We start from the raw sequence: 16,734 nt of genomic DNA, 5'->3' as shown, positions 1-16,734 counted from the left end.
TTGATTTATGGCGAATGTGCGAATACGGATATATTCGCGCTCATTTGCCTGTGCTGTTCTCGGAAACATGGCGGCGCGCAGCAGTTTATCGGCTCTGTTTCCCTTTCAGAGCCAGTTAGACTTCGCCCTGGAAGAAGCTACCACGCAAGAAGAAAAGGAAAATTTAGTACATGAGTATTTACAAAAGTTGGACGACAAAGATTTAAAGATTCCTGATTTTGAAGAAGGTTAGAGTGTATGTTATTAATTCAGCATCAAATCAGCTAACGGTTTGTTTTTGTTTTAGTTTTAGAGATTTCATTTCATATAGAAAATTTCTCTAACTTTTCGTAATAGGTTTAATATCAGTGATGCTGATTGATTTTTTCATCACAAACATTAAAATGTGTTCAATTCTGTATTTTTTTAAGGGTATATGTTTTCCACTATTGTATCGCAATGCATTGTGGGATTTAATCAAGTTCTGGATGTTTCCATTTATGCTCTTGAACACAACAAAATGCCCAAACTTACAGTTATTGCACTGAATAGTGAAAGCAGTATGGTTTCGGCCATAAGACAAGACTTAATTTGGAACAGTGACCTTCTATTTGGCTATACAAAGTGAATATTTGCTTATTTCATAACACAATAAAAGACCAAAGAAAATAAATCTCTGGTGTTCTGCAGGTCTGGAGTGGCTAAACACTCAGGGCCCTCTGTCTCTGCAAAGGGAATTATCAGGCAAGGTGGTGGTGCTGGACTTTTTCACCTACTGTTGCATCAACTGCATGCACATACTGCCTGATCTGCACAAACTGGAGCAGCTTCACACTGTGAAAGGTACGCATTCACACCACACCGTGTACTTACCCCCTGAGTGAAAGTTACCTTTCCAGTCTCTGCAGTGTAAAGTCATACCACAAAGTACAATTCCCACTCAAGTATACAAACTGGAATGAAAAATTTCTAACATGCATCGTGCATTTTTTGGGGGATTATATGTAGGGTTAATGTAACCCTGTATGTTTTATATTTTGCTCACGTTATGTATGCATTACAATTGTAAAGTTTTAGAAGAAACAGCACCTTTGTCATGAAAATGTAAAATGTTGAGGAGTGAATGTGCTGTTTCCTTCTTAACATTACCCATGAATACTGTGGGAGGCAGTATCCGTTACATGCCTGGCTGTTAGAAGGCTAATTCAGATAAGTATTTTCCAAATTTTATGATCTTTGTTGAGGTGAAGATGTTAAGATGAATGTTTTGGACAGTTATACTGTAGCCAGATTTGCTCATTCCTCTAAAATCACAAGCCTCAAAAGTGAAGAAGGATGTAAATCATAAATCTGCGTGTAATATTGCTCTTGAGTGCTTCTAATATACTTTTACTCCAACTCCTGTACAGTACAGTATTCTATTACATACCTTTTTCATTGTCATTGCACAGCAATTACACTGACCTATAAATCGTTTTAATTATGATGTTAAGTAAGAGAAATTTGGGTCATTTATTTTATACCGACCCTAGTTTTCTTGGATTTGTTCAGGGCCATTCCTCCTCATTCCCTTCACTCTGAGCTATGATGAGCCTTTAAATATCAGAGAGTGTAGTCATCATGGTTAAGCACACTGTTCTGCTGGCACGTGGCTTATTATAGCAGCTCTGTGAAAGGTGCTATCAGCTCTAGCTGTCAGTGGTCTATCATTACCCTCTTTGTAAGGAGGAAGTGGGCCAAGCCACGCAGCCCTTATCCTGCTTACTGCCATATCTCAGACTTTACAGTGCATCGCTGGCACAGCTTTCGGTACATTCCGTTACCAGTGATCAGAACATACTCATGCCCCTGCTGTCTCTTCCATATCCTTGTTTTAACCAGCTCTTTTTTTGCTCAGAAAATGGTTTAAATATTGCAATCACAAGTTTGTCAATGAATCCCAAAAAAATAGCTGTGCTCCATTGATGATTATAAAAATATTTGCTCTGAGATGAGGTGGGTGAAAAATTTTACATATGTTGTTTTGTAGGTCAGGTCAATTTCATGAGAAAAGTGAAAGAACCTACTAAAAAAAAAGTTTTTTTCCTCTAATCATATTGCACCTCTCATCTGCTGATAAATAACTGGGTTTTTTTAAATGCTCATGGGCATTCAAAAGCTGGAACATTGAAAATACTGTCTGTAGGTTTTAGATACAAGTGGCTAGATTTCACACCATGAGGACAAGGAATGGAAAAAATATCATTTCTAATAATAGGAATGAGAAGTTCACCTGACATTTTACTTGAAGCGAGAGGGAACAGCTGAGAGAAATAAAGTTAATTTAAAGTAGCTCCTTAGTTTTAATAGGATGCCTGAGGGCTGCATAGGAACACAACAAAACCTCTAGATTCCCACTCATGGATTTTGCTCTCACATTTTGTATAACCCCATCAGAATTATTCACCATTTATAAACTTTATCATTATAAATAAATATAATTCTAACTAATTATGAACTTCAGAGTTCATTGACTATAATCTCGGAGTTGGCTAATATGTATGTTCGTTTAACATTTATCCAAAGAGTACAATTTCTTTTCCTCTAAGTAGTCCTGACCATTTGTCAGCTCTAAACCATTAAATGCACAAAGACAAAAGCCATTTTAGAAGGCCGTCAAGCAAGGAAACAATTTGACAGCTCAGACAAACTGGATGTTTTTATCCAAAGATTGAATAAGACATCCATCAGCACATCACACAGCCATGCATTGTTTGATGAGAGTCCTCTATCCAGCCTTGAACAATTTTTTTTTTTATCTAAAAAGAACAAAAGCCATTTGTTGAGGAAAATCATCAAAGTAATCCTGCAATATTTCACTTATTCCTGAATGAAACTTTTACTTTCAACATTTGGTCACTTAAAGACCTTTTCAAATATTTTAGCGACCCATTTTTCCTCCTTCAATATTTCATATATTAACCTCTCAGACCTACAGGCTTTCATGGAGGAAATCTCATTTCTTCTGCCTTCACCTACATTAGTAAGAGAAGTGTACTTTGTTGCCGGAGTCCGAATAGGCAATTGACAAAAAGTCACATCTTTATTTTCTTTAGAAATTGTAGGATAGAGAATAGAGGACTATGTTTAAAACCTTTATAACAGTTTTACCTGAGGACACATTGCAGTTAAAGAGAGGAAGGTTTGATTGCTTGCTGTCTCCTATTCTTGGTCTAGGACCTCTGAGGGAACAGTTGGCCCCAGGTCATGATCTGTTATGAAATTGACATTTCTTTTTCCTCACTTGCCTCTTTTCCTTTTCTTCTTTCGTAGATGGCCTAGTTGTAGTAGGTGTTCATTCTGCTAAGTTTCCCAACGAGAAGATTTTGCAGAACATTTGCAGTGCTGTGTTGAGGTACAGTATTACTCACCCAGTGGTGAACGACAGCAATGCTCAGCTGTGGCAAGAGTTAGACGTGTCCTGCTGGCCCACCTTGGTGATTCTTGGGCCCAGAGGAAACCTACTGTTCTCGGTGGTGGGTGAAGGACATCGAGAACGCCTCTTCCTGTTCACCGCTGGTGCTCTCACTTACTATGGACAGCAGGGTTTGCTCAGAGACCATGCTGTGGAAAAAAAGCTCTACAAGGACTCCTTACCGCCCTCCATCCTGTCATTCCCAGGAAAAGTGGCAGTGGACCCCAAAAGCAAGAACCTGGCCATTGCAGACACGGGACACCACAGGGTTCTTGTGGTGTCCAGCACTGGTCAAGTCTTGTACTGTGTGGGAGGTAGGAAGTGTTGAACTGTTTCATGTCACTGATTTAACATCAACTTTTATGTAACTGATATTTGAGCACAGGCAGGATGCTCCACATAAACATGTTTAACCTCCTGTGTCATCTTTATTATGGCAGGCCCAGAAAGCGGAAAGCGGGATGGAGATCTGTCTGAGGCACGATTTAATTCTCCTCAAGGAATATGCATGAAAGGAGACACTGTGTATGTTGCTGACACTGAGAATCACCTCATCAGGAAGGTAAAATAGCCTTTGACCTACTTCCCTGACTTCATCAGATCAGTCCTGCTGAGTTGTACGTCTTTTTTCTCTTCCGTCAGATTGACCTTTTAGAAAGAAAAGTTATAACTTTAGCTGGCATCGGCATCCAAGGCACAGATAAAGAGGGTGGAGCAATGGGACTTCAGCAGCCAATCAGCTCCCCATGGGACATAGTCCTTGGCACAGCAGGTGAAGATTTTTACCAGCCATTCTCTTTGGAGAAATTGCCATATCAGTGGTTATTAAGGGTCTGAGAGGCAAGTGAGCGGAGAGTGACGGTTCAACTCCCAAGACTGTCAAAGAGCCACTACTCTGTATGTAAATAGAATTTTATGTAAATAGATTAAATTCTAACATTCTAGTCATCTATCTTTTCCCTTTGACACACACTTCAAGGTTTATTACATCTTATCTGATACTAAAATTGTGCCAGACCCCAGCTGTCCTGACGGATGTTTCAATTTTTTTGTCGCTTAAGATTTAAAAGCTTAACTGGTGAAAGATTTGACAAAAACAAAAAAACAACACACAGGATCAGATTAAGGTGCTCAGATGGGTCATACACTCCATGTCCCACAACACTACAGATAAGGCCAGACATCACTGGGCAGTGATTAGATCAGTGGTGTTGTGGTTGAATTATGCATACCACATACCACCATCTACCACCAGTTTGAAACTGGTTCCCATTTTGCATTAGAATTGGTCCGAATGTCCTGTAGTGATTTTTTTTTTACTTTCTGCATAATGGCATGTGCGACAGTGGCACAGAATTGGATTTGCTTATGCCATGGATTTTAAAACCCAATCCACTGACATATGTCTTGTGTGCTTGTTGTTTTGACCTGACACAACACAGCACAGATATCATTATACAGTCATGTTGGTGCATCATCTGTATCAGCAATAATGTGTTTTGAAAACTGACATTTACATCGGTATAGCCTTCGGCGAATCATCAACAATGCAACATTCCATGTGTAAAGTCTTTAAAGACGTTAGAGTAGACAGTAAAGAAGGGGATTCAGTCCTATCAGCAAAGACCTGGTTTGGCTTCAAGATTTCGTTAAAGCCAGATTGTAGGCAAGTGATAGTTGAGGACTAAAGGTACACTGATACATACTGCGACTCGTAACAACAAAGTGACCGAAGCCCATTCATTTTGACAAGTTGAAAAGTTTTTTTTATGCAATTGTGCTTCAATTTGGTGCAATGCTTACTGATGGTAGTGAATACAGTCGAGTCCACATGAGGGCAAAGAGCACACAGTGCTTCTCTATAACCTCATGATATGAGGCAAATACACTCTGAGTTTCATTCACAAGCACCAAATCACTCTCCAGTCAGACGGAATGGTAGTTGCGATTGTTTACTTGCTATGGTCTGTGTCTGTGAGAGAGATAAAATAAACTGATTTAACAGGAGTTTATCGGTTGTCGCTCCTGCTTTCATTCCACCCGAGCCTGCACCCTTTGATTAAGATTGAATAAAGAGTGACCCACAGTTAGAAAGCGATTTGGTGCTTTTTCCATTAAAAGACAAATGTTTCCATCGAGCGTATTCATCTTTTGCTTTATTTATTTCTTTTATCGTGTCTGTCGTCTTATTTTTTTTTCCCTCATAAAGAAAGGTGTGTTCAAATTGTCCTACTAATTTACTTATTGTATTAAAAAGCTTTTGTTTTATGTGCAAGAGAGGTAGCAAATAAACCTGCTCGCGTCAGGCTCTAGTTATCAAGTCTTCTGATGCCTTATGAGCTGAGGGTCACATGGTGAGTGGTCACATCGGTTTCCTCCTGCATACACCACAAATAGCCGTCGTTCATCGCTGTTAGCTGACATGTCTGACTTCAAGTAAAAGTCAGTTGATGTGTAGTTTTGCCTGGAGTTAGGGGACATGATCCATCACCTGTCTCAGTGTAGGTTAGTTCTAGAGAGTAAATGGCCATGATTGAGCTGATGAGAGAAAAAGCTTCCATCACAATAATGTTAATACAGATCTAATTGTGCTGTATGGTATAAAGAAGCAAGACTAAAGCCTTAAACAAGTCATTGGACAGTTCACGTGACGAGATCAGGGGTTATTTTGAGGTAACCCGGGTTTTTGGAACACACAGCCTGGTTCTTGCTTCCGCTGCTCTAATATTTCTTCTCCTTTGTGTAGCCTTTGCATGCACAGGAATTACAGTGACTTAATCTTTTTCTCTCAGTGTTACTCATGAAATTTAATGTTTCATATAAAGCTTGAGTTTATTATTCTGCCACGAGCAATTTTGTCCTATTTTATGATCTATGATCTATTTTATTTATCTTATTCACCACAACGTTGTCTCTCTATCAGTTCCATCTCCCCCCCTAAGAACGCTTCCCTTTTGAAGTTCTTGGACGTTCTTTCTGCAGCTCTGGTTGCTGATGGTATATTTGTCTTTCATGCAGCTTAGTGTGGTGTGTAGTCTGGTCAAAGTGGACTTTTGTGCTTACAGAATGGATGCTTGTTGCTGTTTGAAGTAACCCATGAGTAAACAGCCAGGTCTGCTGGTTACTAGCAGCAGATATAAAGGTGTATGCGTTGTCTGGGCTCTGAACGTGATAAGATCAGAAATGCTTGTGGGTGCACCGTGACTTCCCTGAGCAAACATTTCATAGCACTGTTTCAAGCAACTGCTCTCATGACCTGAAATGCAAAGTTTTTATTTGCGAGCCCCCTGAGCATTTTAAAACAAGATGACAAGCACAATCTGATACACAGGATCAGATGGCATTCCATAGATATCAGGTCATCGTTGTGGAAAGTGACGCAATCACCCTTGTGTCTAAAACTGCACTTCATACTTATGAAGTAGTCAGAAATCTGTGGTTATTTGTCATGCTGTTTCATCCCAGATAATGAATACACAAAGGATCAGTAGGCTTTGCAGTTTTCTGTGATTGGGATGTGTGTTGAGTTTGTGTCTGTGGGACTGTTCGGAGCCTGTTCTTGGACTCTATGGAGCTTCATCATGCGTTTCTTCTTTTCAGTCAGCTGCTTCTTCACTTCGCTTTATTCTGACCTCTAGGACACTCGGTGCTGCTCTAAGCATCTGTCCTGTATTCTTTCAGTCTCCTCGCATGATGACTGGTCATTTTGGATAAAAAAGTTTTCATTACCAAATTATCCAGATGTAATTAGACATGTTTATCGCGTGCAGTCTGCTTCCTTCAGTCATCAGTCTGGTATAACCGCACCTTTGCTGAGCGGTATGTAAAAGTGCCCGGAAAAAAAAGCACTGTATAATACAGTACTCTTGATTCTGATTGGACAGAATTTTTTTTCCAGCAGCTCTGACTGTAGAGAGGATCTAATGTAAATCACATTTACGACACTCCCAAATGAAGCATACTGTAAATGTGAAGAATGAATTTTAAGCATTCATTTATTTTCTACCGCTTATCCGAACTTCTCGGGTCACGAGGAGCCTGTGCCTATCTCAGGCATCACCGGGCATCAAGGCTCCTGCCTTCACCCTGGGCGGAGTGCCAACACATCGCAGGGCACACACACTCTCATTCACTCACATACACTACAGACAATTTTCCAGAGATGCCAATCAACCTACCATGCATGTCTTTGGACCGGGGGAGGAAACCGGAGTACCCGAAGGAAACCCCCGTGACGGGAATCAAACCCCCAACCCTGGAGGTGTGAGGCAAACGTGCTAACCACTAAGCCACCGTGCCTCCCCATGCTTAAAATTATTTAAATTAAATAATAGATATAGTAAAACAGAGGTGGTGCTGTTGTCAGCCATGGTTGTATTTTCTATATGGAAGACGTTGCACTTTCTCGGTTCTCAGTAACGTTAAAAGCTGCATATTTTTTGGTTTGAGGAGAAAAAGGCTGTAGCAACAGCAGCTGTACAGAGCAGTTATATGATGTAAGTGATGGATGATCCAGGACATTAAATGTCTTCACTGATTTAAAAAAAAGACCTGATTTTTTTTTTTTTCATTAAAATAAAATTTTTTTCACTGTTTATATTTTTGTGGTTTAAAGGAATAAAACACTTTGGGACATATAAACAGTCAGCTTTGGGGTGGTAATGGCATCACACCACCTCACCCTGTTTTGTTCCTTCTGCTATTTATTTTTATTTGCACAGCCCTTGAAATGAGTGTGAAATGAATTTGTTATGCTGTTTGCACAAGGCTAATCTGAGAGCTATAAGCATTAATCTCGTATTCCAGTGCAAAACTAAAGAACCCAGCGTGTCTTGCATAATTAGCTGCATTTAGGTTAAGTAGAAAATTGTCATTCCTTTTCAGTTCATGTGTAACTATTGCTTCAAGCACAAACCGTAAAAGGTTTCTTGGATAGCCTGTGAGACTGAATTTAAATGATGTTTATACAGTAAGTTAAATGTAGGTCCTCCTTTAGTAATGATTAAATGTTATTGCTGTTGTCATTTTATTTAATACCTACTGCTAGGTTTGAAGATGATGGATTCCTACATCATTTTTTTCCACTGCTTGGATGTTTTGTATCCTTACCTTGTACCTTTTTTCAATTATTATAAAAGCTGCATGTGGAGACATTTCATCTCAGGCTATCGGTTCCTCTCTCAGACGTTCTTTGCCATTAATGCATGTACTGGGCTTTGAGCCAGCTGAAATTGTCTCAGATAAACAGCACCATTAGCTGGCTATTGTTAGACATCAGTGCAATGGTCCTCATTGTCCATTCCTCTCGTAACACACACACAGACACACACACGGTGTGGTCCTGAACACAGACACTATTGAATTGGGTTTAGCTAAGGTCCAATTGGAGTGTGAGTGCTTTAGTGAATGACTGTACAGACTGAATGCTGTTTGGATTGGGAACTGAAAATGCTGTTACTCTCAGCGTTTTGCTTTACACAAGCTCTAATATTTCTGTACTAAGCACAGCCTGAATAACCGAGTGTGTTGTCGTCCTTGTAAAACGTTCTCCGTTTCTGACGTGATGGTCAGTGTTTGGCCGTTGGAGCCTAATGCTGTTTTTTAAGAGGTCTAAAGGATACGGTTTAAAAAGGGTGATTTGTTTGAAATTCTCCAAAGAAGATAGATCAATCAACTCTCTAGACAAATATAAGAGACAGTGGTTAATAGCTCTTATAAGATAAGTATCAACTTGTGTGTGTGTGTGTGTGTGTGTGTGTGTGTGTGTGTGTGTGTCCATGTGTTATCACAGGTGGTACAAAGGATAACGTGTTGTGGATCGCAATGGCAGGGACTCATCAAATCTGGGCTCTGTTCCTAGAGGATGGGAAGCTGCCCAAAGGAAGGTGAGCTGTACACACACACACACACACACACACACACACACACAGCACTAGTATGATGCCATTCTCCAGGGTACAGTTTGCTGTGCTCTAAGCTGTGATTATTTTTACTTGTGAATGAAGCTAATTCTCTTCAAATGTGCTAGTAAACATACACATTTGTGGATGATATTTTTGTGTTTTCAGTTAGAATTGATATTTACGTGAGTAAACAAATTAAATATATAAATTAAGAGGCATATATTGGGGGGGGGGGGGGTTGAAAATGCACATCTGTTTTATAATGCCAAAAGGTTCAAAATTTTTCCTGTAAGAAGAGCACAATTTAACATTATGACAGAAAATTTGAGTCAAGAGGATCCAAAAGCAGTTCAGATGGAAAAGTAAGTGGTTTATAGTCATAAGGCATAAGGTTGGGCTTACAAGTCAATAGTATCTGGGTAGAGAACAGCAGGTATTTTATACAGTAAGCGATTAGTAGACTTTGTAACATATAGGCATCAAAAACTAGAAACCGAACATCAAACGTCAATTATGCTAAAGGAAAACAAATTTTTTTCTTCTATATATTCTGCTTCAAAAATAAATAAAGTTTTTCTGCATGCACTTTAAACTCTACATCCACACTAACATCTGAATTTCCTCCTTATGTGATTACAGCGAGTATAAAAAGGGCGAGTGTGTGCGCTTTGCAGGCAGCGGGAATGAGGAGAACAGGAATAACGCATACCCTCATAAAGCTGGCCTGGCTCAGCCATCAGGTCTGACCTCTGCTCCTGAAGAGCCGTGGAGTTGTCTTTTCATCGCAGACAGCGAGAGCAGCACCATCCGCAGCCTTTCTCTGAGAGACGGAGCTGTCAAACATGTAGTCGGTGGGGAGAGAGACCCCCTGGTGAGACTTAGTTTCAGCTTTCAAAGCATCTCTGTATGAGTCACTAAACAGTGCTTGGCAAAGTTTGTGTATCTCGATAATATTCAAATTTAAACAATATTACTATTACACAGTGCTGCTGCAAAGGAAAAGCTCGTATCTGAGATTATTTAGAGCCACGTTCCTGTGAATGCGGCTTACGCGCCAGGAACGAACATAATCGGAAAAGGGATCGGAGTTTTGATCTGGGCTTCTGAGCAGACGGTTCTGACGAGAGCAACATGGTCTCTTCGCTTGTCTGTCCATCCGTTCCTTTCTAAACTACAATCATCAGAGGAAAAAGATCCGCTCGTTCCCACTAATACAGAGGCAGTTAAAAAAATCACAAGACAAAGATTTCCGTTGTTGTGGCTTCATGAATTCATCAAACAATACAAAGTATTGTAGCATGCTGAGTTAAATTTTGACAAGCAGGAATGCAAATTTTCCGGAGTGCTCTTTAATACAAAGACGTGTTTATTAAATGAGGCCAGGAGCAATCATGATCATGTACTGAGCTGAGACAACCTAGTGGAGAAAGTACTTATTTCAATTCCAAGCCAAAATCAAGACATTTTCAGATCCATGTAATTTCCCTCTCACAGTTTGTGTTTTCCTGAGAGTCAGAGTAGATCTGATTGCTCTGTTTGCTAGTTACGTTCGAGTGTAATTATTCTTTCCTGCCTTGTTAGAGGACCTGATTGGTGATTTAGATGCGACTAACTGTGGTTCCTGTGGAGAGAGGTGACAGAACAAGCTTGATTTCTAATTTACCATATCGTAAAGCCACACTGCAGAATGAGAGCATGAAACGACGTATAAACGAAACCGTGTCACTCATGAAGCTTCCGTACGATAAAAACCCAGCATCGATTCAAGTTAAATCCTGCGTCCTTCCGCTCGTCTCTTATTTGCGTGTCATATTCGTACAGTTCGCGTCATGTACGCTTATATAGGTATCGTTTACGTAAACACACTAATTCATGCAGCTGTTGCGATGGTGAGCTGATGAAAGGAAAACATGTAGAAGGGCAGATCCAAGGGAGGGGAAGAATAAAATGTCAGTGGGGAAAAAAGGGGAAAATGAATTTCAGTGTAACTAATTTAGGTCATTTTGGTTCACAATTGCATACAGCAAATAAAAAGAAGTGTAAGCGTAATAGAGCTGGTTTACCTGATAATGACCATAAACAACTTTATAAAGGCTTTTATTATCGCTAGAATATATTTATATGATGTCAGCAAAGTAATTTTTCAAAAACGTAACTACCAAAATGAATAATTTTAAATATGAAATGGTAACTTTAGGTCTTTGTCCTGTATTCAGCTTTCATGTCAGTGCTTCGTCACGCCTGTTTGTTTGTTTTTTGGTAGAAAAATGCTGTTGTAAGATTCTTGCAGAATGTTTCTTAACCTGAGCTGTGGTCCAAACTGCACCATGCACACTAAATAAATGTTGTGGTGATCAAATTATTCTGTATGATAGAATGCACTTAAGGATGAAACAAAAGTAGTTGTGACTTGTCAGAAAAAAGGCTTAAATATTCAAGAAGTAAAACCCCATCAGTATTAAATAGGTCTCTTTCTCTCTCTCTCTCTCTCTCTCTCTCTCTCTCTCTCTCTCTCTGTCTGTCGGTCTGTCTCTCGCTGTCTCTCTGTCTGTTCTCTCTGTCTGTCTCTGTCTGTTCTCTCTGTCTCTCACTGTCTCTCTGTCTGTTCTCTCTGTCTCTTGCTCTCTCTCTCTCTCTCTCTCTCTCTCTCTCTCTCTCTCTCGTCGGTTGCCCCTGTCAGACTTTTGTATCAAAGTGAAATGTGAAGTTTGATATATATCTGAGCTAGAGTACGATTTGTGTATAATTTTGGTCTGACATCCCTGACACAGCACTGCCAATGAATTACTATGACAGGATTGTCAGGGTGACACAGCAGCTCAGGAACATCTTATAGATGAATCATGTCTCATTTTTCTCTCCTTACTCAATCATGTTTTTTTTTTTCTTTTAACATTTTTAAAGAATTCCTGTGCACTGTAGCTTTATTGGTTTAGCAAGCTGAAGGACAGCCGGACAGCCCAGCATTCTCAGCTATGCATGTGTTTTGTGTTTTTACAGAATCTCTTTGCCTTTGGAGATGTGGATGGAAAGGGGGTGGATGCTAAGCTTCAGCATCCTTTAGGAGTAGCCTGGAATGCCAGTAAAAGCCTGCTCTATGTAGCAGACTCCTATAACCACAAGGTATTTTTATATTTTTTTTAGGGGAAGAAGGGTTCACTGGATTTGTTTTCATTCGTCACGCTGTGACTAGACACCCAGCCACCTTATACGCATTAAAGTGTGACTTCTCATTCCAGATCAAAGTTGTGGACCCTAAAACCAAGCAGTGCAGGGTGCTGGCAGGCACTGAGGAAGTGAGCGACACATTTGGCCCGAGCTTTGCAGAGACTAGTTTCAGTGAGCCCGGGGGTCTCTGTGTGGCCGAGGGGGGCTCGCTGCTCTACATAGCAGACACCAACAACCATCACATCAAAGTGCTGGAATTAGAGACCAAATCCGTGTCTGTGGTCAGTGTGTCTGTGTCTTATCTTAAATCACTGATGATACTGAACCCAGAATCTCTAACCCTTCTTCTATCTCTATCTCCTTGTTTTCCCTTCTTCAGTTCCCCATTTCAATGGTAGAAGTTGATTCTTTCGTTGCAATCCCTGCTCCCACTGCTGCACTTGTAAAGGTTCCCAAGCTCCCAAAGTCAGCTCCAGTGCTCAGCATGGCTACGTTACCTGTGTCAGCAGGGCAGGTCATCGATATCCACCTCATCCTGACTCTACCTGGTGAAACCAAACTGAACAAGGATGCCCCGAGCTTCTGGAGTCTCTCCGCTGAAGGTACTGAATTGATGATTTGAAGTGAAGAAGGATTTGAAAATCATACACGTTTATCGACCACTTCAATAGGACACCAGAGAACTATTACACCTGCTCTTTCATGCAGTTATCCAATCAGCACAATAATGTGGTAGCAGTGATACAGAGCTTCAGTTAATGTTTACATAAAACCTGGTGTATAGGGAAAAATTGATCTCAGTGCTTTTATTAGGTTACGGTCTTTGGTTCTGAAGTCATTCACACGCACACACACACACACGCACACACTCAAATACTGAAGGCTAATTTCCATGAAACAAAGGTGTGCATTAAGCCAAGGCTGGTATTATCTTGCTTGTGTAAAAGCCACACAGAGAGACAGATGCTTCTCCTAAACTGACATATTAAGGACTGTAAATTGATCAACTTCACTGTCCCATGGGGAGACGTTTCTTTGCCAATCCAATCATCAGCTTTAATCAATATTGGCTCAAGAATAGCAGATGATGTAGCTGATTAAATCCTGTGTCCTCCAACAGTTCAGACTGACTGTACAGTCTTACAGCTGACTGTAATGCAGAAAAGGGTTTTTCCTTTCTTTCTTTTATTTCTAATAATGATGATAACAATTTCCTTATTTCCAAATAAAATTTTGAAATTTGGTACATTATCACTGCAAACTTGGTCTTAAATTTTGGAATAAAAAATAGTATAAAAACTGCTTTGAGGATTCTTGTAGACATTCTGCTTCTAGGATTTTTCTCTGTAGTAAACTTATCTTTGAGCTAATGAATACTGTTGGATTGAAGCATTGAGAGACTTAGAGACGGTTTGTTGGAGTGCTTCGTTCACACATTTTGCATCAGACTGCAGGGACCAGCCGGCCACACTGGGACCCAGGCCAAGGAAGAATTCACAATTCCTCTGTGATCCGGAACACACAAGCACGTACTCGCTAGATCTCCCACAACCGCTTCATATCCTCTCGCTCCCTCTCTCTCTTTCTCTTGCTCTTTTTCTCTCTCTTTCTGTCTCTCTCTCACTCTCTCTCTCTCTGTCTTTCTCTTGTCTCTCTCTCTCTCCCTCCCCCTCTTCCTCACACACACGCACACACGTATACACACAATCGAAGACAAAGAAAGAAGCTGTGCGGCTATCAAAAGCAATATTGAAAAAGTGTCTAGCTGTTTTTACTACATCATTAGGTTTCAGCCACTATATATATTTGTATAATTAGAGCATGTAATTTGAATTATTTACAATAACTGCCTCACTCAGGTGCCTGTAGTTGGAACGGCAAAGGGCCCCCTAAGGACCAACATTAGTAAGTGTCCATAATGAGTTTTGTGCCAGGTGGATTCTGTAAGACTCTTGTTATCTGATGTAATTAAATGACTCAGTAATTAAATGAGTTTACTTAGTGTTAGAAATACAAAGTATGTGTTTCCCATACTTACACTGTACTGTACCTGGGGAGGGTGAGAGAGAGTGTGAGTGGGGGGGTAGTTGTCTGGCTTGTTTCCCTCTTGTGGTCCTACGTGAATATAAATTGGGTTTGGAAGCTTCCCTAATTCAGTTTGATGCTTGTCTTACTAGCATGCCCTTGGTTCAAGGCTAGAAACACACACACGTGAATATAAGGACAGCACTGACCTCCCTGTGGTCCGATCACATAAAATAAAGGTGAGAGCATGGCAGTTTGCATGCTGGGAGATATCACCAGCTAAGAGAAATGTTCCACTGCACACACGTACACCCACCACACTCGCAGTAGCCAGTCTTTAAAAGAATCGTCAGGCAGTAATTTTAGGATAATTGCTGTTGACTTGCGCTTCAGTTCAGTGTGTTCCTCTCCTCTCCAGGTAATGAATGGTTGCTGCAAGGACATGCTGTGACGGGAAGCATTGCTGATCTCTCAGAGCCACTCTCCATCACCTGCGCCATCCCGCCTCAACCGCAGACCCCTGACCCCACGCTGACCCTCAGTGCCTGGGTCTACTGTTGCCTGTCAGAAGGTGGAGCCTGCATGATGAAGGCTGTGTCATTTATACAGCCTCTGAAGATTGACTCTGCTCTCAAAGAAGGCACTGTAGCTGTGACTTTAGCACACATCTTCTGAAACGCGCGCTTGCTTCTTCAGACTTTCTACAGCTTGGGCACATTCAGTGTATACTTGCATCAGTTGTAGCAAACAAAGAATCTTGCACACGAAAATGCTTGCATAAAGCTTACATGTTTACACACGTGCACTGTAAAGAATTGACAACGTGGGTGTTTGTCCACTCGAAACGTAAGACGGTTGCATATGTTAGGTAATTAGCAGCTTCGGAACAAAGTGCCTTTTTTCCTTCAGAAGCGCCTATTACCTAACTGCATCGGTCCTGCTTGGCTGTGCTGTTCGCAGTCAGGCACTCAGATCTGTTTTTCTCCACATATCTGATGTAGCTTATCTTTTCAGCAGAAAAACAAATTCTACCGGCATTATTTTTTCAGAAAACGATCACATGTCTAAAACACACAGATCTGAAAAGATCTGTTTGGAGCATACCACTGTTCTACTAATAGTATAATTTTGCAAGCTTATTTATATAAAATGTCACATATAATCCAGTGTACTGATTGCATAAATAGCCAGTACATACTGAGCTTTGTTTTGCTTTTGTTCATTTATACCAGAGTGCACTTAAACTTGATATTCTGAATTCTCAACGTTATAAGTCGGCTTCATTTGTGATTAGAACCATTTAAGTCTTAAGCTTGATACTAAGATGCAATACAGTTTTTTGTTTGTTTTTTTTGTTTTGTTTTTTGCTTTCTTAATACTTAATTATTAGATATATAAACGTTTTTCAAAAAGGAAACGCAGTCTAATAATACTGTATGTGACACGCAAGGTATAAACATGTATTTCATAAAACAAAACTAAATAGCATTCATTTTTCACCTGCTTGTTGACCATTTACAGCTTAGGCCATGTGTCATGTCTTTAGACTGTTTTAAATGACTTCTAATCCAAATTCAAGCTTTGCATCCTCATGTAGTAAAGCCCAGAGCCAGCATGTCTAAGTAGACCTTGTGTTTTCTTCATTCTCCTCAAAAGGCAGCTGCTTTACTACACAGCATCTAAATTGTGCACTTTAACTCACTTGAAAGAAGTAATATAATAAACATTATTTTACCGGTGTTCAGCAGATCTGCATCTGTTCTGTCTCTGCATCTGTTGTCTCTTTCCTTATAAATGCTGCTGAGAACAAAACTACACATCATCTTAAAACATAAAAGTCTTACATGCTATGATCTACGGTTTGGACCAAAAGCACTCCGTGCACGATATTAGGAAGAGGACACGCTGATTTATAACCTGTAGCAGAAATTACTCGGCATATTCATTAATTATTTAGAACCTGTAACACTGACCACTCACATTACCCATTTCACCTTGAGAGTGTCCTTACAAAGCTTTTTAAAGGTCTTGTATATAAGATTACATTTTAAATCATTACAAGACATTTGTAGATTTATTATCGCTTTTAAGTTGGAGCTACAGTATAAGCTTACACGTGATTAAAACTAGGATCTTTGTTAAGTTCTGTGTAATGCTACATGCTCTTGGCTTTCAAGGTGTTCCACAGAACACCACTGTGTTAAG

General features: G+C 40.2%; 1 protein-coding gene across 1 annotated transcript; it reads left to right on the top strand.

Moving 5' to 3' along the window:
* The first annotated feature begins 37 nt into the window (after positions 1 to 37).
* On the top strand, positions 38 to 16,278 carry nhlrc2 (NHL repeat containing 2). Its single transcript, XM_027140511.2, has 11 exons — positions 38 to 227; positions 670 to 822; positions 3,292 to 3,747; positions 3,874 to 3,995; positions 4,076 to 4,205; positions 9,225 to 9,318; positions 9,976 to 10,207; positions 12,337 to 12,459; positions 12,576 to 12,785; positions 12,884 to 13,106; positions 14,948 to 16,278. Exons 1-11 carry the CDS (start codon positions 68 to 70, stop codon positions 15,202 to 15,204), a joined length of 2,160 nt encoding a protein of 719 aa, XP_026996312.2. The 5' UTR covers positions 38 to 67; the 3' UTR covers positions 15,205 to 16,278.
* The last annotated feature ends 456 nt before the right edge of the window (positions 16,279 to 16,734 follow it).

The sequence above is a fragment of the Tachysurus fulvidraco genome, chromosome 8 (assembly GCF_022655615.1).
Source record: "Tachysurus fulvidraco isolate hzauxx_2018 chromosome 8, HZAU_PFXX_2.0, whole genome shotgun sequence".
Classification (NCBI taxonomy): Eukaryota; Metazoa; Chordata; class Actinopteri; order Siluriformes; family Bagridae; genus Tachysurus; species Tachysurus fulvidraco.
This window is presented reverse-complemented; position numbering and strand designations above follow the sequence as displayed.

Bases quoted from the DNA above. Each gene is read 5' to 3' on its own strand.
- nhlrc2 (XM_027140511.2), top strand. From the start codon at position 68: ATGGCGGCGCGCAGCAGTTTATCGGCTCTGTTTCCCTTTCAGAGCCAG. The intron at 3,748-3,873 runs GTAGGAAGTGTT...TTATTATGGCAG, and splicing joins AGTCTTGTACTGTGTGGGAG to GCCCAGAAAGCGGAAAGCGG. The intron at 13,107-14,947 runs GTACTGAATTGA...TCTCCTCTCCAG, and splicing joins CTGGAGTCTCTCCGCTGAAG to GTAATGAATGGTTGCTGCAA.